General features: G+C 34.0%; 3 protein-coding genes across 3 annotated transcripts; 2 read left to right on the forward strand and 1 right to left on the reverse strand.

The window, feature by feature from the left end:
- Positions 1-1,851: 1,851 nt before the first annotated feature.
- Positions 1,852-4,421, reverse strand: LOTGIDRAFT_127563 (hypothetical protein; the record flags this gene model as incomplete). The annotated part of the gene is made up of 2 exons (XM_009063543.1): positions 1,852-1,928; positions 4,253-4,421. Coding segments are annotated over 2 exons (246 nt in total), but the record flags the coding sequence as incomplete, so codon positions are not given.
- A 5,935-nt stretch (positions 4,422-10,356) lies between these two features.
- LOTGIDRAFT_127565 (hypothetical protein) lies at positions 10,357-11,115 on the forward strand (the record flags this gene model as incomplete). The annotated part of the gene is made up of 1 exon (XM_009063544.1): positions 10,357-11,115. One exon carries the CDS (start codon positions 10,357-10,359, stop codon positions 11,113-11,115), a length of 759 nt encoding a protein of 252 aa, XP_009061792.1.
- Positions 11,116-15,789: 4,674 nt separating this feature from the next.
- On the forward strand, positions 15,790-16,563 carry LOTGIDRAFT_166483 (hypothetical protein; the record flags this gene model as incomplete). Its single annotated transcript, XM_009063545.1, has 1 exon — positions 15,790-16,563. The coding sequence occupies one exon, from the start codon at positions 15,790-15,792 to the stop codon at positions 16,561-16,563; it is 774 nt and encodes a 257-aa protein (XP_009061793.1).
- Between the last annotated feature and the right edge of the window lie 7,285 nt (positions 16,564-23,848).

The raw sequence follows: 23,848 nt of genomic DNA on the forward strand, positions 1-23,848 counted from the left end.
GAATTCATGCTTACGCACTGGAAATTGGTCGCCTGTTAAATTGCTTCGAATGAAAAAATATGCATATTTGAAGCTTTGATTAATCAAATTTACTTTCAAATTTCCTTTGGTCTTAAGCAACATTCAAAATATCGATAATACAAATTTTCTTTCGTGTTTGTCATCTCTACCTATAACGGGTTTCCTTGGAGTTTTTCTCACGGGCTGTAATTGTCAAATCTTCATTGGTTTCATCTTATTGGTTTCAGTCTATATTGTTCTAATTTAAACCATTGGACTACGATTTCAATACATGACACACTTTGTAATACTTGTATTTATATATAAACAATGAACTGTGGATATTGATCTTTCAAGATGACCACCACTGTTCGCCAAAATGGGATTGTGTGGTAATGATTGTATTTATGTCGCTATGCACCAACTGATCAATTTGAAATTTGATTGACGATTAACTGGTATATTCTGCAAAATAAAGAAGCATTGTTATTTTTTACTTCATGATGATTTAAAGTGTGTGCGATTAGAATTTGTACTCGTAAATTTCATTAAAATAGTGTATTTAAATTTTACAAGTACGAATCTTGGTGATCTATGCACACAATTACAGCCAATTCAATTGTTTACTAAAACTCTTACAAAATCTCTTGATTGAAATTAGAAGGCGCCCAATTCCTTGGAAGATATTTCTTAAAATGAAAACCGGAACAGGTCTTAATCATCAAATTATAGGACAGGATTTTGAGTGTGTATTTTCATTTTCGATAGTTTCTAAGACGTCACAGTTTTCAATATGCCCAAACGACACTTAATACACTCATGTCATAACGAACTAGAAAATCTGCAACCATCTGACTCATATTTTTGTTTTAGGACCACCCGGTGTGCCTGGTGAGAAAGGTGAACAAGGTGAATCAGGTAAATGTTTATATATTATATTATACCTAGGAGTAGAATAGTCCAAACTTTTGACCATTCGTAACCAAAAATTATTTTTGTACTGGGAAATATTTGGAGACTGAAACCAAAATTCACCCTGATAGGTCTACAAGAAAATAATAAAGATGTTTTTCTTAGATAGATAGAGGTTATTTTTGGAATTTTTCACATTTTTTCTTTAAAATGGCAGAATGTAATAATCTTTTCCACATTTGTAGAGGTTTTATGCCTCCATCAAGATAGCATAGCATAAGAAATCGTCCTGTTCTGATAGGTTATATGAAACATCTATTTACTTCATTAAAAAGTTCTATGCTATATTGCTTTTCAGGATTTCCTGGTGTTGCTGGTCCTCCGGGAAAGAAGGGAGATACTGTAGATCATAATTTAGTAGCAATGAATTTAAGAAGTGATGAATACTTAAGAGGTCCACCAGGCCAAAAAGGTTTGATCTCTTTATTATATGAGTTGTTATTGCAAATTTGTTAAATATATGATATTAAGCAATAGTTGGTTAACCTTAATACTATCTACGGTGAAATATTTCCTTTAATAACACCAATATATCTGAAAATCTTCTTTTAAAAACTTTTGATAAATACGTAAATAATACGCTTTCTGTTTCATTATACTGACAAGAGCGAATCATAACTTCTATCCATATGAGTACAGGGAAGAGTGGCGAAGCCAATATATGTGTCAGAATGCACAAAATAAATTTTATTTTCGACTGTCCATGAGAAGCTTGCGACTATGATTCCTCCGCAGAGTTGCCGCATTTTGAATTCAGCCTCGACAGAACACCTCCACCCAATTTTCAATTAAAATGGAATTAGATAATATAAAAAAACTCATCCAACTTTATGGAATTCTCAATATTGAGACATTATTACTAACATGTACCTTATGTGATTATCTTGAAGTAACTTTGAATTCTTTTATTGAAGGCGACACTGGTGATCCTGGGGTATTTGGTCCTGAAGGTCCTGCTGGTAAGCCGGCTGAAAAGGGTGACAAAGGCGAACGAGGTAATGATGGTAAAGATGGACTTCCAGGTAATTGAGAAAACTGATAGATATTTCGGAGAGAAACACTACCTTGATCAACCTTATAGTATATACTCTGCATATATGTCTGCATCAATCTTCCTTAACAAAGACAATCTTCCTAATCTAACAACATTATATCTAATTTCTCTAATTATTAACAACAATGTCATTTTCAATAAACCATTTCATAAGCGTTCCTTGTTGCATGAACCCTAAAACCTATATAATATAATTGATTTCCAGGTCCCAAAGGGCAGAAAGGTGAAATTGGAGAGAAGGGAACTCGAGGATTGCTCGGATTCCCCGGATTTAAAGGCTCGCCAGGTTCAATGTTTAATGATATTTACCTTTAAAGATTTTTTAATAAGGGCATTATAGCACGTTGCACTGTATCATTAAATCATTTCACTATTTCGATAGTATCTACATCATCTTTAATTGTGCAAAAGTATCAGTTAATGAAGGTTATGTGGAAGGTAGTAAGTGACGCATTAAAACTGCAGCCTTTTCATTGTCTACATTGGCATTTGATTTATTTACATATGAAATAAGCTTGATTCTTAGACATTCGGATGTATCTGTCAATGGCATCATATTTTCTCATTCGAGAATGTCAATTGTTTGTTAAACTATTTAGAAAGTTCAGTATTTTTAATGATTGAAAAATTTAATTATTTTATCAGAGGGTTGTATTCAAAATAACTTCAATCGTTTCCAGGTCCCGAAGGGCCGATGGGGCCTTCCGGAAAAGAAGGTCCTTCGGGAAAAGATGGCATTGATGGTCTTCCGGGTAAACCAGGTAAGAATGTTTTTTATTCATGTGTTGTTCGGTGTTAAGAGTGACTTTTATGTAAAGCACTGGCCAAGGTCACAAATAAAGAGATAAATGTTCAATACAAGATAAGGTGAAGTTAGCATAGTTAGTATTAAGTTAAAAAAAACAACCACGAGTAATCTACAATAAACAAAAATCTATAATATGAAAGTTTTCTTGTTACCAGTTCTAAAAGAAAAGAGTATGAATAGGTTCTGAAAAGATAAACATCTACTTTTAAGGATTAGAATATATTATACTTAATGAGCTAGAAAATAGAGAGGGGGGTCAAGTATTATTGGATTCAGTGGGATCGAGTCTACCACGGACCAGAAAATTACTAAGGTTTTTATCGCGCTTATAGGCAATTACAAGTCGTTTGGTATATAAATTCGGAAATCTGTTCTGTAATTCACTGTAATACTGTTTGACGATGGATGAGGTTTTGGCAGCTGTATGATTAAAGGTGGCAACAAATGGAATCATTTGATTATCATGCTGGATGTTAAGTCCATTTGGAGCCACTGTTTGGAGTTGGTCCATCCAGTAGATTTATCTCTGTAATCGTTTGGTTTTTGGTTTGATAAGATCAGAGTCAGGAATTGATTCAATAGGCATGATAAGTAGGTCTTCAATGGAATGGTCAGGTAAATTAAAATGATGAGAAATTGGTCTATTTTTGCTATGAATTATATCAAAGCGATGGCCGCTAAATCGAGTTCGCAACGCGTTCTGGGTTTCGCCGACGTATTGTTTGTCACATTTTGTACACGAAATTAGGTAAATGATATTTTTATCCGTACACGTGAGACGTTCTTTAATTTCAAATATTTTTCCGTTTTTTTTATTTTGAAAATAATGAGACATATGGATATGTTCACAGGTGCGACACCGAGAACCTCTACATGGTATTGCGCCAAAGGTATTAATTTATTGGAGGAGGGGGTTCATTAATTTTCAAAAGGTCCAAAACAGTGTCATTTTTAATTTTGCGCAAGAATCGTTTGGAATAGCCCCTCTCTCTTAATTTACTGAAAACTAGTCTACAAGCTGCATCAAAATCTACTTTTTGAGTGCAAATTCTAAAAAAACGCAAAATTTGTGATTTGATTATTCCCGTAAAAGTATGTTTTGGGTGAAAAGAGTTTTTATATAAAAGTTGGTGAGTATCCGTTGGTTTAAAAAATACTTTGATGTCTAATTTGTTTGTTTGAGAGAAACTTGGTCCTTTGAATACCGTAGTATCCAAAAAATCCATACTTTGTTCAGAAATATTCGCAGTTAGTTTTACAGAAGGGGGGTGATTCGGTGTAATTCTGGGAATTCCCCAATATGGCATACTGATTTTCGACCGAATTTTAAGTAAGTACGTTTAACTTGTAGAGGACTTATATTCATATTACAGACTTCTTTAACATTCATGTAAATAAATGCATTTTTAAAGGTGAACCTGGTAGAAACGGCACAGATGGGTTAATAGGTAAACGTGGTAAGAGAGGAGAGAAGGGTGATAGAGGACAAAAAGGAGAAAGGGGTACAAGTGGTGTTCCTGGAGTACCAGGTTTAAAAGGTCTAAAGGGTAATATGGGAGATCGAGGGTGGCCCGGAGATAAAGGAGAGTGTTTCTGTAAGTCACAAATTATGTAACTTTTAATATTTTTGTCAAGAACATCGTCGATAATTGTCCACTAAATCTACTTAAGATTTGTTGTAGTCTTTTAGGGTGTAACTTATCACAATATTTCATACAATTTAGTCAACCAATCTATGAAAACAGAATATTCTTAACAATATTGTTGGTTGATATTTTGGAATAAGAAGAATTTCAGACATATTAAATATATGTGAAGACATGGGAAATGCACACCGATTTACACAACATTAATAATGAATAATTCTAAATCAATCTTTAATTATCTCCACTATTTGATCATTGTGGCTTTATTACATTTATAGGTGAAGTGACTGAGACAGGTAAATATATATTTATAATTTGATCCTTGCATTGTTTTCCTCTTAATTTTAAAATCTTACCATTAACTTATTAAATACATTATTTTACATACATTAGTCATTTGGACACAAATAAAAGTCGGACAAATAGCTCCTGCCAAATCGTCAACAAAGACGTATAAGCAGTGTCCAAAGGAAAAAAATTGCATGGGCAGTACCGTGAATCTACTCTGCAAGAAATTGTTCAAAGATTACAATTTCGAAAATAATGTTGTATGTAAGTCACAAACTTGCCCAATTCCACGATGACCTGGTAGATAATAGCATCAACCATCTTCCATTAATTAATATCTTGTTCTGTTTTTGTTAATGCTTGCCATTTAAGGATATGAATTTTCAGGATCGCGAGGACCACGTGGTAGTAAAGGTGATAAAGGTGACAAAGGTTTTTGTGAAGGTAAGAATCATGAAACTTTTTAATTGGTTAAGACCTTCAATCGTCAGAATTGTAAAGGACATTACCAGAGGAACATTGACGATTTTTTTCCCTCATTGTAAAATTTGATTAAATTATTCTCAGTAAATTATCGAACCCTATTTTGGAAGTTCAATGCATGAAAAGTGACGCTTAAGCTCATTTTCTTTAGAAACCCTGCTTTAGAGTGTTAACGATCATCAATGACTTTCGAAGAATAGATTTTCTGAAATGACTGAGTTTAAAGTCGAACAGGTTTCAATGAACAAGGGACATTACTAGCATGAACTATTTTTCGTCTTTTTCTTTCTAGTAACCATACTAAGTTTTATCAAAATGTGCCAAAAACTATTCTGAATTTAAATCAAGACGACTGTCAGAAATTCTGAAATATTTTACATTCTGTATCGTTCCAGCTTTGTTACAGATTTTCTGCAGCTCTGATTAGCTGTATTAGCTAGCGTACAGTCCAATGAAATTGCTGCATTTACAAACTCACATGATACAAGAAAGCTATTACAATCTAGATATGAGACAAAGTTTGTAATAGCTTGACATTGTGAAGACTGGGTATCCCGAGCGAGTTGCTGTATTTGTAACTTAACAAAACAGTTTTATATCATATTAGGGTAATTGGATCTCGCTCGATTTTACAGGATACTTCGAGACGTTCAGAATTTGGGTCTTGATTGATACAATATTGATATGTTCTTCCGGTGAAACAACTCGTATTTCCAAATATATTCGAAATTTGAGAATCTTCATTTCCGAGAAAATGTCCTTAGTTAATCTAGGTTTAGAAATCTGATAAGATGGTATTATTCTATTTCAATTTCTTATCAAAAATTCCTGTTGTAAAATCACTCAAAAGGCTTTTAAGTTTATACGCATACTGCACGTTATGACGACTATCCTGATGAAAGTGTTGCTATTAAATCCCATTCACTTAACCGGCAGTCGGATATCGATTTTCACATATCGGACATCATAGAAACACATTTCTTTTTGAATATACAAGGAAACAAATAAATATCCCTCTTTCTGTCTGCCTTTTCTTTCACTTTTCGTCTGTATGAGAATCTATAATAACTGGATAGGGGAGATTTAACGGAAAGTAATACAAAGAAAGGCCTTTTATGTTGCGTGATTTTATGTGGATTCCATAAGAACCAGGTGAACCAAGGAACAAACCAATTTTCCAATTCCAAAGCAAATAATTCAACCATTTATCGAACTAGGCTACCATCAACACAAAGAAATAACAACATCGGCATTCACAGTTTTGTGAAAATCAAATTAAATTTTTTGTTTCTATATGGCTTCTTGGGGATGTGCACTCTGCACGACTTTGAATGCCAAGTGATAAATTGCTACACTTTTCTGCATATGTCCACTGAATTTGCATCTTTAACTTGTTTTGGTAGATTATTCCACAGCAGAGGTGGTTCGCAAAGTTTAAGGTGTGTAGTTGAACGCGTACAGAGACTATCAAATCGCTTAGGTAGGTTGGGGCAAGGCTCTCTTTATACACTTATATCATCATGTCCAATCCACACCCCTATTCGTCATACTTCCTCGGGGCCGTGATAATATAAATGAGAGAAATTACGTACTCAGAGCTAAATATTTTACCAATGAAGAGTCTGTAGAACTGATGTTATATGATTATACGGTTTTGTTTTAGTAATGACTCTTGCAGCAGTATTTTGTATCTTTTGGAAGAGCTGAAAATTACAGGATTTTGATAAGGCGGCAATTTGTTTTGTCATGTCCATCGAATCATTGAAGATGACATCAAGATTTCGTACTGATGAAACAGGTTTGATTTCTTCAGATCCGACAGAAATATTGGCTTGCGCAATAGATGTTAAACGGTTCTAAGGTCCAATAGTAATAAATCCCGTTTTGAGTTCAATTTTAAAAGGTTATCATGCATCAATAATCTTAGACTGTCAATACAGCATTCTAGCTGTGCTTTTTTACAGGGATGTCAAACGGTGGTACTACTATGTAGATTTGCGTGTCGTCAGCAAAACAAGGTAATAACCAACACAGTGTTCATGAATAATGTCATCCAAAGGAATAGTGTATACTGTAAAAAGAATAGGACCTAAGACAGAACCATGTGGAACTCCATATTGTATGCTAGTCGGTTTTGATTCAACTTAATTACGATTTTGATAGTTGAACAGCAGAATCTGAAATTTTGACCGGTCAGTCTGTGTCACAGATCATCGTGATCGATGGTGTTAAATGCTGCTGCCATATCTAAAAGTTCTAATAATATTACACATTTTCTGACCATTCCACATAATTCAGGCATGGGTCGAGATAATACCTTCAGATTTTTCAACCCGGTTTCCCCCTGTCAGTGATAGACTGGGCATGGTGTACAAGTGTTCTTGAACAAAGAAAGTTATGCGCCATTTGAGCTAAACGAAGGAAATATCACGTTACATAAAATGCCTTATGCGTGTAAACAAACCGTAGCAAACTTAAAGTTTCTGTAAAAAAGGGTTCATTAGATAAAATAAAGGTTCATCATATCTTGCCGGGTTCATTATTCATTTGGTTTTACCAGTTGTCCACAAATTGAAAAATGTGCCTTCTTACTGTGTCAGTAGATGTAAAAGTAGTGATAACAGATTGACCAAGACTAATTCGACAGCCAAGAATGACCTTGACCTCTGTAAACCTGACATACGCCAGGAGGCGTATGAATCTAATGCTGGCATTAAATGTGGTTGTCCATTTTTTGTCTTTAATATCCACGAGTTTGTCATTGGTTGCACAATTCATGATGTCTTTCTCATGCTTGTATTAAATTCTCTGTAAATCATTTTATAATATTTACATTGATCTATTGTTTTCTGGGGACATTTCTCAGCCACTTCGCTCCGTTTCATAAATAGAAAAATTATTTGTTTTGGGACTGGCAAGTTTTTCCACAATACAATTATCTTTCAATATTCTCAAGGTCATACCGTTTCATTGTTGCTCCTTGCAGACCCGCGTTAGGGCTCTCATTTGTTATCTGGTATGTTAAAATTCTATACATTGACTCATGATCCTCATTTTAACCAATGATTCGAAAAGGTGCAACTCACATCAGTTTAGTCTACATACGTGTAAATGAGTCCAGACAGTCAAATTTGCCCACGTAAGCAAAAAATACATACAAGGCTACCGAGACTCTTATCTCAATGTATGCAGAGATACCAAATTTCATGAAAAAAAACTTTTAGCTGTAAAAGCGTGTAAAAATTTCAAAGAAAACAGCACACTGAAAAAGTACTTGGATCCCCTCTTGCCGTGTTCAACGTTGACTCAATTCTTCCCCATTCTATTTCAGTGCATTGTGCTGGTAGTATACGAAAGCTTCCTGCCTCAACATTTACAACTGCTACTACTACGGGTCAGTATACAAAAAGCTAATTATTTAGTTACATATAATTTTACATTGTGTATCTCCGTAATAAAGAAAGAATTCTCCCAGGAAACGCTTAGATTTATCTATAAGTATTCAAATATGTCTTCGGTAAATTTTTACTTATTTTTCTCAATATTTGTGTTAATGAATATAGTGGCCACTACAACACCAATTCCAACCATACCCCCTAGGACAAAATGTGAGTACAGAATTCCATACTGTCACAATCGTAATATTCTATTATATTTTTGTCCGTATTATTCAAGTTTTTCCCCTACCCGTATCACAGAATAATATGTGAATATAATAATACTACCAACTGCATAATAAAAAGGTATATACACTGTTATCACCCATTTTAAAGGGACAGATTCAGCATTTGTTTGATTAATTGTACTTTAGTTAAACTAATCAGTAATAGTGTTAACAGCTCACCGCCTTCAACCCTTCAAATCCGTGTGTGTCCAGAATTACCCGCGTTTGAAAGTTAAAAAGACTTGAGACTCTGTCTTATGTCGAAAAGGCAAATAGAAATTCATAGTTTGGCGTATTTTGGAAGGAATTATGGTTTTTTCGTACATATCCCACATTTTTAGTACTTTTGAAGATTGTTTACATATATTCAAGGCCCAAATCAAACCCGAAAATGGCGAATCTGGCCCTTTTATAAGATATCAAATATCAATATATTATTGTCATATTTTACAGGAGCTAGATATGTCAGAGGAAGTCAGTCAGCAGCAAATTTATCTCACAGTCTTAAACCCTTACTAATATTACTAACAACCATTATCATGTACGACATTTAATCTTATTTATGATATCCTCTTTTGATATCCAACACTACGAAAGCCTTCTAGGCTTTTTATTTCTGTGAATATATTTTGCACAATTCTAAATTTGGGATTCTACAAGTCGAAATTTTGAGTTCTAAAAATAACAGAATTAACGATTAGAAGCCCATAAACGCTATTTAAGAAAACAGTAATCTGAAACAAAGTGTTATATTTTATATTTTTATCTGCCAAATCAATATTGGCCTACTTGTTTCATACCATTTCCTGCAAGGGTGGTCGGTAATTTTTAAGAGTTACAAGCTTGCAAACACTATTTCCAGCTATAAGACAAATGCGTATGAATATTTTTTTGATTGATTTCGAAGAAGCGAGGATTCTCGAATCATTGTCAGTGCTGTAGATTTTTATATAAATATATAGCAATCTCATCACATGATCATGTCAAGTTTTATCGGTGGGCAGGTAAAAATAACGATATTTCATCAAGAATCGTATTGTCTGTGTAGATTGCTGGAAATGACTTCTTATTCTTCAAAATGTCCGCAGATACCCCCAGACTCCCCTTGCAATACCACACCGTCGGTACTCATGCCCCCGAAATAAAAACCTTGTATCAAGACATTGTTTAATCAATTTACAAAGTTTAAGCATAGACAAAATGAGTCCTCTTAAAACTATATTATTTGAGCAAAAATGGAATCAAATTTTTCTCCACCCAGTGGCGTATTTAGATGGCAATTAAGTGACAATTACACCCTCTAAAGGCTTCAAATTCATCGCAGGCTATCTGAAATCTGTTGGGGGCTTTGACAGACCCATGACATCGCCTAAGGTCTTAAAATGGTTCTTGCTTAGACTGATATTTATTTTCTTTTTTTCCAACAGTTTGTCGAATTAAAATGATAGGAAAACCATTGTATGAACGAAATGTAGGACCAGGTTATGGATGTTGGATGAAAGATTCTTCTGCCTTCACGCAATCTCAAAAGGAAAAAATCTGGGTAACATTTGGTAACTCTGGAGATAAAATGTATGAATATAGAACAATGACTCGTTTTAGAGATGATACTCCTACAAAAGTATACAATTTGGGAAACATACCGTTCTTTGGCACAGGTCACGTAGTCTATCAAAATTGCTTCTATTACCAAGCACAAGACTGGGATAAAATTGTACGGTTTGATTTAATTGTTGGAAGTGCCGTTACTTTAGTTGATCTGCCTGGTGCCTCTTATAAAAATGAAAGATTTTTATACAAGGGTGTCAACAATTATGTTGATTTCTCAGTGGATGAAAATGGATTGTGGATTATTTATTCCAAACAAGAGGGGTCAAATAAATTACAGTTAGCTCGATTAAATGCAATGACATTAAATATAATGAAAACATGGGAGATAGATGTAGAACGTGGAAGTTACGGTAATGGTTTTATGGTTTGTGGTGTGATATATTTTATTCGAAGTGTAGTTGAAACACCGTCAGTGATTGATTACGCTTATGATATTTATACTGAATCTTTACTCACACCATTTCAAGCCCTGGATATCTCGAATCCATATACTCTAAACGTCATGGTGTCATATAACCCACGTGATAATAAAATATATGGTTGGGATCGTGGTAAACAAATTACTTATCCATTATTACTTGGAGGTTAAAACGGAAATCCAATCTTCACTTACAGATAATCAGCAGCAGTTTTCTAACCTCTTAAATATTAATCGGGGACACTGATAGCATCAATTCGCATCATTCCAATTTCAATTGGGCGCCTGTGGTTCCTCCTTATCGCAAAATCTGTTTAAATAAGGCTCTTTGCGATAATGACGTCGGAAAACTCTGAATAGCAGGGTGCCGAATACACAAAGATTTTACAAAACCTCTTTACAATCTCTTGTAGGATGTAATTTCTCTTCATTTAAATTTTTGCTTTACAGTACAATACATAAGGATTTGATGTTAAAAGTTAATTTCAATCGACCTGCATCATATAATGCAAAATCATGAAAAGTTTCAAATTGTAACACTTCTAATATGAATTGAAGAGCACGAACTATTTGATAGTGTGAAAGTCATTTTTCCGAAATACTGATGTATCTCTTAATTTATATCTGGTGAAGTAAATTTTTAAGCTTCAGCTTCTATTTGGACGATTTGATATAAATTTGCTGATGTTCAATACAGGAATCTTCAATATACAACCTCATCTTTTTGTATGATAATATACGCATTGCATATGATGTGTAATATAAGCATGCTTCAATGTATATGACATATTTTATACAATGATTTTAATTAAATATATATAGTAATGTTTGTAAATATAATAACTAAAATATAGGTCTAGGTCTTTCGTACTTTCGTTGATAAAATGAACTTCATTGACTATTTCTTATGATTTATAATATCGGGTTATCATAAATTGACTTCGAGTTGCGCACATATTACGATTGTAAAATGTCTTTTTGTGACAATACTATTTAATATTACTTTTTCTTATGAAGTGTATATATCCAAAGTCAACTATAATATTTTCATTAATGCAAGCCATTCTGCGACTAACAGTACAGTAAGTGATCGGAGCTGGCATTCCAATTCGCCCGAAAATAATCACTTAAATTTGATTTACCAACGAAAGTACGAAACGGAAACAAGTTATATAGACGATTGTTGTATACTGTTTGTTATTATGTTAGTTTAGTTTTCCCAATTCAACAATGGTAACTGTAAATATGATTAGAATGTTATTTTATCCTGATGAACAATTGAAAATAGAACAAATAATGTCATCGCCTTATTTGAAATAAAAATGTACATAATTAATGTGGTATGAATTTACTTATTGATGAGATAGATCTAGGTCGGATGAATAGTGTTTGAGTTATTACTCTCAACTAAGTAAACGTTTCAACTTTGGTTTGCAGACACGATAGGTGCTGCAGCTTGTATCTTGATGAATCCTGATGTGCAAATGAATTTTAATGAAATCTTTTGTTCATAAATGTTACCCTTAATTTCTACTATGAAATAAAATATTTGCCTGTATATTGCCGCAAAACGCATTTGTAACAGCGCGCATAGCGAAAAGATTTTCGTATCGTACCCTTTGTTACGATTGTATATCTAACATCTAAAGGTGTGGTTTACTCCATTCCATGCAACTGTGGTGCCATCTACATTGGAGAAACCTCGTGCCCCATTCGCACCAAAGAGCACCTTACATCCACCAAGAAACAAGATGCCATCTCAGCCCTGTCTGAACACCTCAAGTGCCCATCCCACCACATCCTCTGGGAAGATAAATCCATTCTTGCCAAGAACCTACCCGAAAACAAGCAGAATCCGTGAAGCCCTTGAAATCCACCGCCGTTTCCCTGAATTGAATAGAGACTTTACATCTCCAAAATTTGGCTACACTAATCCCATTGTTAATTACCTTGTTAATCTTTCCCCTCTTTTTCTTTATCTGTTGTAATAGTGTTGGCTTCTACCTCTTTGTCCTTGCCCACTTTATTGTCTGTACCGTTCTCATTGTCTTCATTACCGTTTTTCTTTCTGAACATGGCTTCCTTCTTGTTATATATCCTCATGTTTACCCCTACTACTTCATTTCATCTGATGACGACACGTGTAAATTGTGTTGAAACGTTATGTGTTTTGTTAGTAAAGAAGTGAGTTATACCATAATATACCCCTTGTGTTTTTTTGTTATATCTACTCTACACTTCTAAATTTCGTTCAAATCTTACTAATGAATTAATGTCGAAAAAAAGGCTACAGGGGAGGTAACTAGTATATAAGATTGTTAAGAAATCGTCGGTAATTCATTTGCCATCTGTTTCCATGTTAACTCACGAAATTCATTCTTCAATAACTTTATCCAGAAATCTAGTCGAAAACTTTCCAATATGTTACATAAGAGCATGGCCAATACTTAGTTTCTGAACAAAAAATTCATGACCATGAAAATCTTGAGCAGCCAAACTGACAGTAACCACTACATTTCATTAACATCCACTTGACATTCACTGCACACAAAACGACTATTGCTAGAATTTTCCTTCCGCATAAAAATCTCACAAAAAACTGAGAGAAAATGAAATTCAAAATCTAAACCAAAAATTATTAAAAAAAAATAGCTGGCAAGGCAAGGTAGTATACGCCCACTGGCAGATTTGATTTTAAATAAAAATAGTTGGCAGTACAGTAACAATCACCAGTATGAAATATTCAACCTTCAGACATACACTTCTTTTGAACTTTTTGAGGCGATACTGAATAATATTACCAAGTTTCATAAAAACTGTCCAGAATTGAGCCTTCAAGAGTGTTTACAGGCTAAAATTAAAATGCGTTTTCAAGAACAAAGGCAATAACTCATACTAAGTATTTTCTGATTTTCTGATTTTCCATAGGGTTCATCCTCGGGTCATTACATACACTCACACCAAGATTCGTCAAAATCTGTCAAGAATTGTTTTTCTAGAGTGTTTTCTAGAACAAGGGTGATAACACTCATGCCAAGTTTCATCAAAATCCATCGAGAATTATGCCTTCTAAAGGGCTCACGAGCTAAAAATTGAACGCGTTTCCAAGAACAAGGGTAATAACTCATGCCAAATATTTTTCGATTCTTCTGATTTTCAATAGGGTTCATCCTTGGGTGATTACGAACACTCATGCCAAGTTTCGTCAAAACCCATCGAGAATTGTGCCTTCTAAGGGGTTCACGAGCTAAAAATTGAACGCGTTTCCAAGAACAAGGGTAATAACTCATACTAAATATTTTTCGATTCTTCTGATTTTCAATAGGGTTCATCCACAGGCATCTGTTTCTATCAATAGTCGACCATCTCTATAATAGTATATATATAAGAAGGTGGCTAACGCTCATCCCGCTTCAGACAATTTTCTTCCATATACCGTAATGAAACATATTCCAACGTTATATGAATTGTTTTATTGAATATTTTCCCTTCACACAAGATCTATTTTATATCTCCCTCAGTGTTCCTCTTCATACTAATCTAACTTTTGTTCAATAAAAATACTAAAAATATTTACACCCATCGTGATAATAACAAAGATAAAGCAAACGTTATTTATTTATTTTATTTATTATAAAACAATATCAATATTAATTTTACTTTTCCTTGAACTTCCAATATTTCGAAATTGAATTTTTCTCAAGATTATATAGTTATCGACACTTGACCGCAACATAGTGTAAACCTGGTACATATGATTAGTAAACACTAAGAGATAAGAAAACGTCGATCAAGCGATCTGAACGGTGGTTCAGGCACCCGGTATCGGTAATTTGCTCGACCATGCGGTCATGTATTACTATTTTCTATTTTGATTTGGGTCGTGCGGCTTGTACGTTAATTCTTGATGTCAGATCTATTGCCCCATTGTTCAGTTAAAACATACAGGAAACTTGTTCTGTTTTTCGGTTTTTGTTCCACCCAACTGCAGAACAGAAGTAAAATATAACGCAACCATGGACATTACTTAGCTTATACATGCAACAGAAATTATGAAATTTCGAAGAACAAAACTTAATTTAATTTTTGAAGAATAATCGATGACGTCAATATTAAGGAAAATGTATTTACAGTTATTGGTGTTAACGAGGCTTAATTTGAAGTATTTGCACGTCTTCTCACCTGTCGATGCTGAAATGCTATAAAACACGCGCAAACTTCAAATCTTTCATACAACAGATGAGCTTGGTCTTGACAACATCACTTGAAATTTTATTGAAGTTGTGTTTTCGGTATGTAGAATTAATGTTAGTATTCATCATTAATTATAAAAGTCAGATGGTTAAAACATTTTTTTTCAAATTATACAAAGGTTACTATTATTAAGGATTTGATAGGAATGCTAATGATGGGACACATTGCAATCTATTAAATTAAATTATATGTATTTCCAATAGGTTTTTCGAGTACATGTATATGATAATAAGTTTTTTTGCTGAGTTTAAAAAGGAACATTGTCCGACCGACATTATACGGTACCTGTACCTCGTCCATTAACATCTTTAAACCTTAGAATAAACAACATGTCCAAAGTCCTTGAATGGCATTTAGCATTTGTGAGTACGATATATAGACACAGCTTTATGGAACAACAATCACTGGTTAAAGTTTAATGCAAAGTTTCGACGTGTTCCCCCGTCGTCCTCAGGCACAATTGCATAAAAGTAAAACGTAAACCAATGATTGTAGTTCCATAAAGCTGTATCTATATAAAGAACATGTCTATTTGCCACTGAAGGTTTATAATTAATTTTATTCAAGATCATTACTTTTTTTATTACAGAAATGGAAATTGTCGAAAGTATTCGGAAAAGTGTAACAGAATCGATTCCAGATATTCAACTGGAACAAATCTCAAATTTTTTTCAACGTAATAGCCATTCTTTTATGAATCGCGTGAGAGCCAGTTCTCGGAGTAGAAGAGACCATGAAACCCTTAGACGCACAGAATTTTTAAGAAAATACTATTCAAAAACATCATTTTGTAAGCCACAGCCGACGCAGACAGCGACACCCACAATATTGACTCTGATGCCTACAGTACCAAGAAGAAAACTCTCATCTACTAATTCCACAATATCATACATACCTTCTGTTGCTTCACTTGATGATGGATGTTTTGCAGAAATGTCATCAAGTATACAGATACATAAAGACTCGATATCTGACTATGAATTAAATGACAATGAGATACAAATAACAATCAATCACGAACAAAAGAGAAATTTTTTGAACGTCACAATTCATAGAGTCAATGTAACATCACTACCATCAGATATTGAACACATCATTGCCAGAGTTTATGTGACACCCGGAAAGTTACAAAAGCAGAACAGTAAAAGCATTGGTGTTAAAAAGGCTTCCAGATGGGAACATGAATTTACCTTTAAAAAGTTAACAATCGGGCAATTAGAGGATTGTAGTATACGCTTCCAAATATTCACTACAAAAGGATTTTTTAAAGTTCCAGTTCGTATTGGAAGAGTTTCAGTTGATTTAAAAGATGTAAATATCAGTGATTTCCGAACAACGATACTAAAATTAGAAAGAGATATCTAAATAAATATATTATTTTGTCTGAATGATTTTTTTATTTACAATACCAGGTTTAAATGAATTGCATTATTACACTCGGACACTCGGTCAATCAATTCGTCTGCTTAGCAACCTCCTTCATATAAAGTCAGAAGCCTGTTTTAAAGGTTTTAATTTTTAACCTGTTACCTTTATGCGGAATGGAGCATTGTTTAAATCCAAGATAAGGGTGGTAAAAGTAAAGTCTCAGAAGACACAAGAAATTGCTGCAAACATTACCGAAAAAGCTTTATGGAAAATGTCCAGAATTAAAGAATTGTAAAAATATTGCTGAACAGTTAAACAATAACTATTCGAATATGCATTTAACTATTCGGAAATCTGGAATATAGTTGTATACTTCTTAGATCTTACTCATTTACTTATAACTTATTCTGTAAATTAATCTAACTGTAAAACAAAAGTTTGAATTCTTTGTCCGTTCTTTATTGACAGTTACATACATATTATAAGTAAGTGATAAAATAATATCTCATATTACATAATAATTTTACACTATTTAGTGAGATTGTATGATATTTACAGGTATGGAAGTACCATCGTCTGAAAACTGAACAAAAATTATTCTATATAACCTAAATGCAAAAATATACTATCAAATGACACTGAAAATTGATAGTCGATTTTGCATTGTGGCATGGTTTCTCTATCGCTCATGGCCTTTCATAATCCATGATAGGTAATAAAATTTTTAGAAGCAATGAGAATGTACTAAATGCATTACTTACATATTTCTTCTAGTCTAATCTGAGGGTCCATGGTTCAATCCTGTTACAGGTCTAGATAATGCCTGTCGATTTTTTAACCCGGTTTCCCCGTGTTAGCAAATGTCGATCGGAGGGACTGACTTTGAAATAGCGTCTTGGTGTTCTAATGCGACAATAAACCGAGGCTCCAGCTACCAACTGTGCACGTTAAAGAACCCCCTTTGTAAATCGAAAACGGGTAGGCTAATGACGCTATCCACTGTATGGCGTTAATATTAAATAATAATATAATTCATTTGTAGAGCGCCTACAATACTGCAAAAAAAATAACATTTTTTTAAAAGTGGTTAAAGTTTCACAATCCTTGATATACTTTGGAAGATTGTTCCATAGAAATGGTGCAGCGTATGAGAAAGATCTCTTGCTATAGGATGATTTTGTTACAGGCTGAACAAGCAAATTTTGATTCTTGTAGGGACATAGTGTTTTAACAAGGTTTGGAGGTATTATGGCGAGTCATTGGAATGCAGGGCAAGGTAGGTCAATGAGAGTATTTTAAAGTCTATGTGTGCTTATAGGTAGCCAATGCAGATCTTTTAGTACTGGAGTAATGTGTTCGTGTTGTTTGGTTCTGGTTACAATCCGTGCGGCTTTATTTTGAATCTTCTGTTGTTGATTAAGTTGATTTGCAGGAAGGTTGAACAAAATTGAGTTGCAGTAGTCAAGGCGAGATGTCACGAGAGAATTGACCTAGAGTTTTGCGTTGCCCGACTCTAATAACCCAGACTCTAAAACTCCATTTTTTTCTACAAAAACTACTCTATGTTATTACCATCTATAATATAACTATGTTCTGGTTTTCGTGTACTGAGGAACATGAATGCAAATGTGGAGTTTACGGTGAGATGCCAAATGTGACAGCTCCTGGGAAGTGCATAGACGCAAAACTTTGATAGAGCGAATAAGCATTCTGGCATATTTTGGGGCAAAAACGTGTAAAAGTCATATTTTTCAATTTTGGTAGAAAGGAAATAAGGGTACAATTAGGGGTACAAAGCCCCTGAACGCCCACTGGCCCACATACAACAACAAAAAAATAGCGATAAGCCCACAATTGTAATGGTAACCAAGTTGTCCAGGGGTGCAGTTCAAGTGCAGTTTTATATAATTTTCAAGTGTTGTTTTTTGATAGATCATTAAGCGTTTTTTACCAAGTGAATCACTCTTAATGGCGTATGGCCTTCAGAAACCAGCTCTCTATCATGCTCAAAACACATTTTTAATTAAGGGATCGTGGTCGTTTAGAAACATTCACATCAAATTTTGTCAAAATCCTGTAAAAAAAAACAGCCCTTTATCATGTCCACAACAACGTACAGACAGATAGGCAGGGGTGAAGACTATATACAACCACATTAATGTGTGGGCGTATAACAACTTGATCTGTGCCTTTTGATACTCTTCTTTTGGTCGTATAACTATGCTTTTCAAACCAACCAGCTCAATTTCAGCGACCCATGTCACTTTTAAGATTTACATATGACTACCATTTATCTGACAATTCAACACTATCGTCAACTCCAAGGGGCTATTGGCCGACGTTCAATCAAGTAAAGAAAGGAATAACATATCTCACTAGAACCGGTCAAGTATACAAGCATGAGATAAGTAGACTGCAAAAGATGTAATTGAATTTGAATCGCGTATCCCGGATCAATTGTAATTTATCACTAATATACGATTCACTTTACAATAATCATAAGCTTCTAGCACAATTTGGTAATGGGTCTTTCCAAGGTACTCGATTGTGTTTTAAGTTTCGCGATTCGAACTAAACGGTTTCTGTCTGGTTTTGTGTCTATTACACGGGCTAAAAGTCCATGAGTTTCTTAGGCTATTATCTTATATCATGACGACATCTCCGACTTTGGTATTTCGCTGAGGTTTTAACCACTTCTTACGCTCCTGTAGGTTTGGAAGATACTCCAAAGTCCGATGTCTCCAAAAAAGATCGGTAAGATATTGGACCAGTCTCCATCTATATCTAACATACATGCAAGTTTTGTTAGTAGGAGTTGGTGACAATTCATCATTATATCAAGTCAACAGTAGATGATTGGGGATAAGTGTATCGAGATCATCTGGCGAATCTGGCAGTTTTGTAAGTGGTCGAGTGTTTATTACAGATTCGACTTCGCACATAAGTGTAGGCAACGATTCATCATTTAGCCTGTGCAATTGGTCTCTTTGCAGGGAAATAGAACCATTCTGATAGTTGGAGTATGTTAAATCTCCAATCGATGTTCTGTTTAGCCATAGTGTAGGCAATCTTTGTATCATCCCAGTGTTTTGTAGTATGTCGTAGTTCCTTTTCGGCTTCAACTAGATTGGTACCATTATCCGAACGTATAAAACGAGGTTTTCCTCTTCTTGCTATAAATCGACGCATTGTATTGGTGTATTGGAATCGGTATCAATGTAATGGGCTATCATAATGTGAACGGCTCTTGTGATTAAACAGGTGAATATGACGCCGTATCTCTTCACCATACTTAATCGTTGTTTAATTTCATACGGGCCAACGAAGACTATCCCAGTATATTCAAATGGTAAACCACTAGGCGTCATTCTTTCAGCAGGAAGACAAACTATCTCCTGATTGTTTATCTTCGCAGTATGCCGCTTACAACTGCTTAATATACTTTTAATGATACTTGTTACCAACTTTTTGATGGGTATGCTGAGTCAAAAGGTAAGACAATTTTGACTGTTTAGATAGTATTTATCTGATGTTTGGCTTCCGCAGGTATCTGTGATCTTTCTAAACGTCCGACCATTAGGATACCATTTGTTACTTATGGATCCAGTTTCGACATATACTCTTCCATCACCATCGAATTTTCTTCTTTGAAATTTCCAAAATATGCAGTTTGTTCATGTGTAATGTGTGTTTCTTCAGCTTCATTCAGGTTTTCAGTTATGACCAATTTTATTTATTGAATTTGTCTTGTTTCGTCTTATGGATTTATGTATTTTGTATTACGGTTCTGATCGATTGTACTTGGTATTTATTTTATTCTAGATTTTACCATAAAACTATAGTTTAGATTTCCCTAATTATAAATAAAAAGAAAATCGATGCGGGACAACAGATTAAAATATTTCGTTTCATGTGAAACAAATTGCCATTCCGGTTTTTATGAGAAACCTTTAGTTTCGTTTTTCAAATCGTTTTTGTGCACGATGCGGCAAGTTGTGCAATGCGGGAAAACGAACCCAACGGATATTGTGACATTCTTCATTTGACTTACTCTGGCTTTATCAAAAATTAAACGGCAAATTATTGTTCCCTTGATATACATTAAACGCAAATAACTCCATAGCCTCGTTGACTTGCATCTGAAAAACTACGGACTTGTGTGGATGAAATGTCTTCCAAATCGGGAGTCTTGACACACCTTGGTATTCTGACGTGCTCAAGGTCTGGTAGTTGTTTGAGCCATTTCGACTATACTGGTATCTACTTTACCTTAATTTGTTCATCCCGCGCAAGTCTTTGGTGACATAGTATATAGTTCCTGTAATAACAGTTCCGGTGGTAGAAGTGCAATTATGGACAGGAGTACTCTTCTAGTAGTTGGTTGATTCTTTACATTTATCTTGAATGTTAAATTATCTGATGCTTTATCCCAATTTACTCCAAGTGCTCTCTCTACCATGTCGTTGTTTTCTCCGAAAGATAGTTGTTTTGATGCAGCTCTTTCAAATACTGAGAGACGTAAACTATGCCAAGGACAATACCTCAACAGCTATTCTTTCAATAATTGGCGAATTTGAACTTGATCGAGAGCTCATCAATGTTGGCGTTTAGAATGGTAAGCACGCGATATGTGTCAACAGACGGGAGGAGGGTGGCAAGTCTAACAGCACATAATCCAAAACATTTTTGGTTGTTTGCAGAAATATGTATTACTGTTTTTCGTCGAAAAAGATATTTTTGCAAACATAAACACGAGCATTCTATAAGCTGCATTTTGATAACACTGCTAGCCAATTATATTTCTTTCCTCGCAACGTTTGGATTTTATGTAAATTTTATATGAATGTTCAAGAGATCAGTAGTTAAACCCTAAGTGGCTGTATAAAAATAAAAGCTAATAAAAAAAGGAACGAAAGTTTGGTCTAATTTTAATCAGACTGGCATCTGCGCATAATCATATTAACCAATTTTTTTATATAAAAATGTTATACCCCTTATTTTTCTATTTTAACACACTATACGCTGAATTTCAGGTACTGCTGTTCAATTATCATTGCATGAAGTCTGAATAGCAATGAAAAATATTTATATTCGTGTCACAAGTGGACAATGTCCTTATTATTAAACACAACACACTGCGTCAACATACTAGAGCTATTTGTAAACAAGAGGGTACATGGTGTATTCATCAAAATATAGGTGTTGTTATGTTTTTAGATGAAACCTTACTCTCAGGTTTCAGAAATTACAAGTAATAAACTTTTACTAAGAACACGTACACCCAGTGTTATGATTTTAATCTCATTCCAGCACTAATAATTACAATAATTTTTTTACAAGTATTATTTATCAATCGGAAGCATCAAGCAGCGAAGTTCTCCGTGAATTTTAATTAATTTAATGTTCCTTTTATTGGTGATCGGAAAGAGTCCGCAGCATAAACATTTTACAAAAGCACAAAATATTATTTTGCCATACATTGTTGATTGGTTGTTAACAATTAGGGTTAAGGTTTAGGGTATAAATCCTATGTGTAATCCTATGATATCACATGTAATTGCTAGTGATTATATGGTCATATCTGGTTCAGTGAGCAAGCTATTGTTTATAATTATAGGTAGTAATTCTTAAATATTCGTGATTAAGATGCCCAGCAGAGAAAATAATTCAATTATTTTTGACAAGTTGACAAAACAAATATTTACAGAACTGGGTGTATCGAACTATTCTAGTCTTTGATCTAGTCATTAAATTAGATTAAGGGGGGAAATTTCGCCAGTACAAAAGTGTATAGGTAGACTGCAGTAAGGGTAATGTAATTTTCATTTCATTTTTTTTGTAGGAGACTTTCTTAAGCGTCTTTTGATTCTGTATGTGTGGTTATGTGAAAGTTTATTTATTGGACTTTACTATTGGTATATTGTATTCTCTCTTTTTGTTTAGAAGCAGAAAAAAGTAGGTCAAAGGTAGATAATTAAATAGTATTTCAGATTCCTTGTCTGAATGAAGCTAATGAGGCAAGATAAGTATGGAATCCTAAGATCTACACTGAACAAATAAAGATATTAGGATTACTAGCCAGAATTAATTTTATAATGAAATAAAAAAAAGTAATTGAGATATTAAATATAACCCGGTATTTCACTCCTATTGATAATACTAATAAACCCAATGACCCGATTATTATTAGCAATTTGGTCAGGTTATATTAGTGACAGGTTAAGTTCATTTACTACTATACAATACAGAGACTAACAGTTCACGTCTCATATCAAACTTGTGTATATGTTAAACTTTCTGTCCAGTGTGCATTGCCTGGTGTATAAGCTTTATAGTTTGAAGCAAAGAAAGGACAGATTTTTGTATTATCCATGGAAAAATTTTAATAATTAAAAAGTCACCTAAGGTAGGTTTGAATTTATTGTCCAACTAAGATATTAGGGGGACTGAATCTAAATATAAACTACTGAAAATAAAGTTAACTGTTCGTGATAATGGCAACAAGCACATCAATCGAAACTTGTGTGTATTTTACACGGATTTCCTGGAATATAAGTTAAAACTTATTATTGCTTTGATGTATTAATTTGAAATAATAGCAACCATGGTAGCCTAGAGATTCTAATCAATCAATAGATTTATTCGACCCGAGTGCATCGAGAACTGAAAAATGGCAGTAGCAATCAGTTCCTCTTATGCATTTTTTCAAACACTAACAAAATCGTATCGAGCAGAATATTAGACTAACTGATCTCAGTTGCTGACAGACGATCGATTTTCAAATTATTTCTCCATTTCGCCAGATAACCTGAACCCGCGATTTTCGATTTTGGCGATACAATTAAAGGGTCGTGAAATATTATGTCAATATTTTGTAAATTTTCAATGATTAGGACTTATTTTATTTTTTTCCCCACCAGCTTGACATTACCCAATTTGTAGCTATGGGTCTGTACTATATTTGAAGGTACGCCTTTACCCCTTTTGAAAAATGTAGAGTCAAATCAACGCTTTTTCATACATATAAGTCAGACGAAGAAGTCAAGTTTGTTGATTTATAGATCTTGTTGGATTGTCAGATGAAACTCGATGGCATGTAACCAGAAGATGAATAATCTTTGAAAGGCATAATAGAAGCACAGGTTATAGATAAATAAGACAATTTTATGGATAGATACTTCTAGAATATTTATTACTTCAACGTTTCAATGTGGTTCTCACACCGTCATCATCAATATAATAGGATTATAATATTATTATCCTGGTGTGAGAACCACATTGA

Source organism: Lottia gigantea (assembly GCF_000327385.1).
Source record: "Lottia gigantea unplaced genomic scaffold LOTGIsca_58, whole genome shotgun sequence".
NCBI classification, from domain to species: Eukaryota; Metazoa; Mollusca; class Gastropoda; family Lottiidae; genus Lottia; species Lottia gigantea.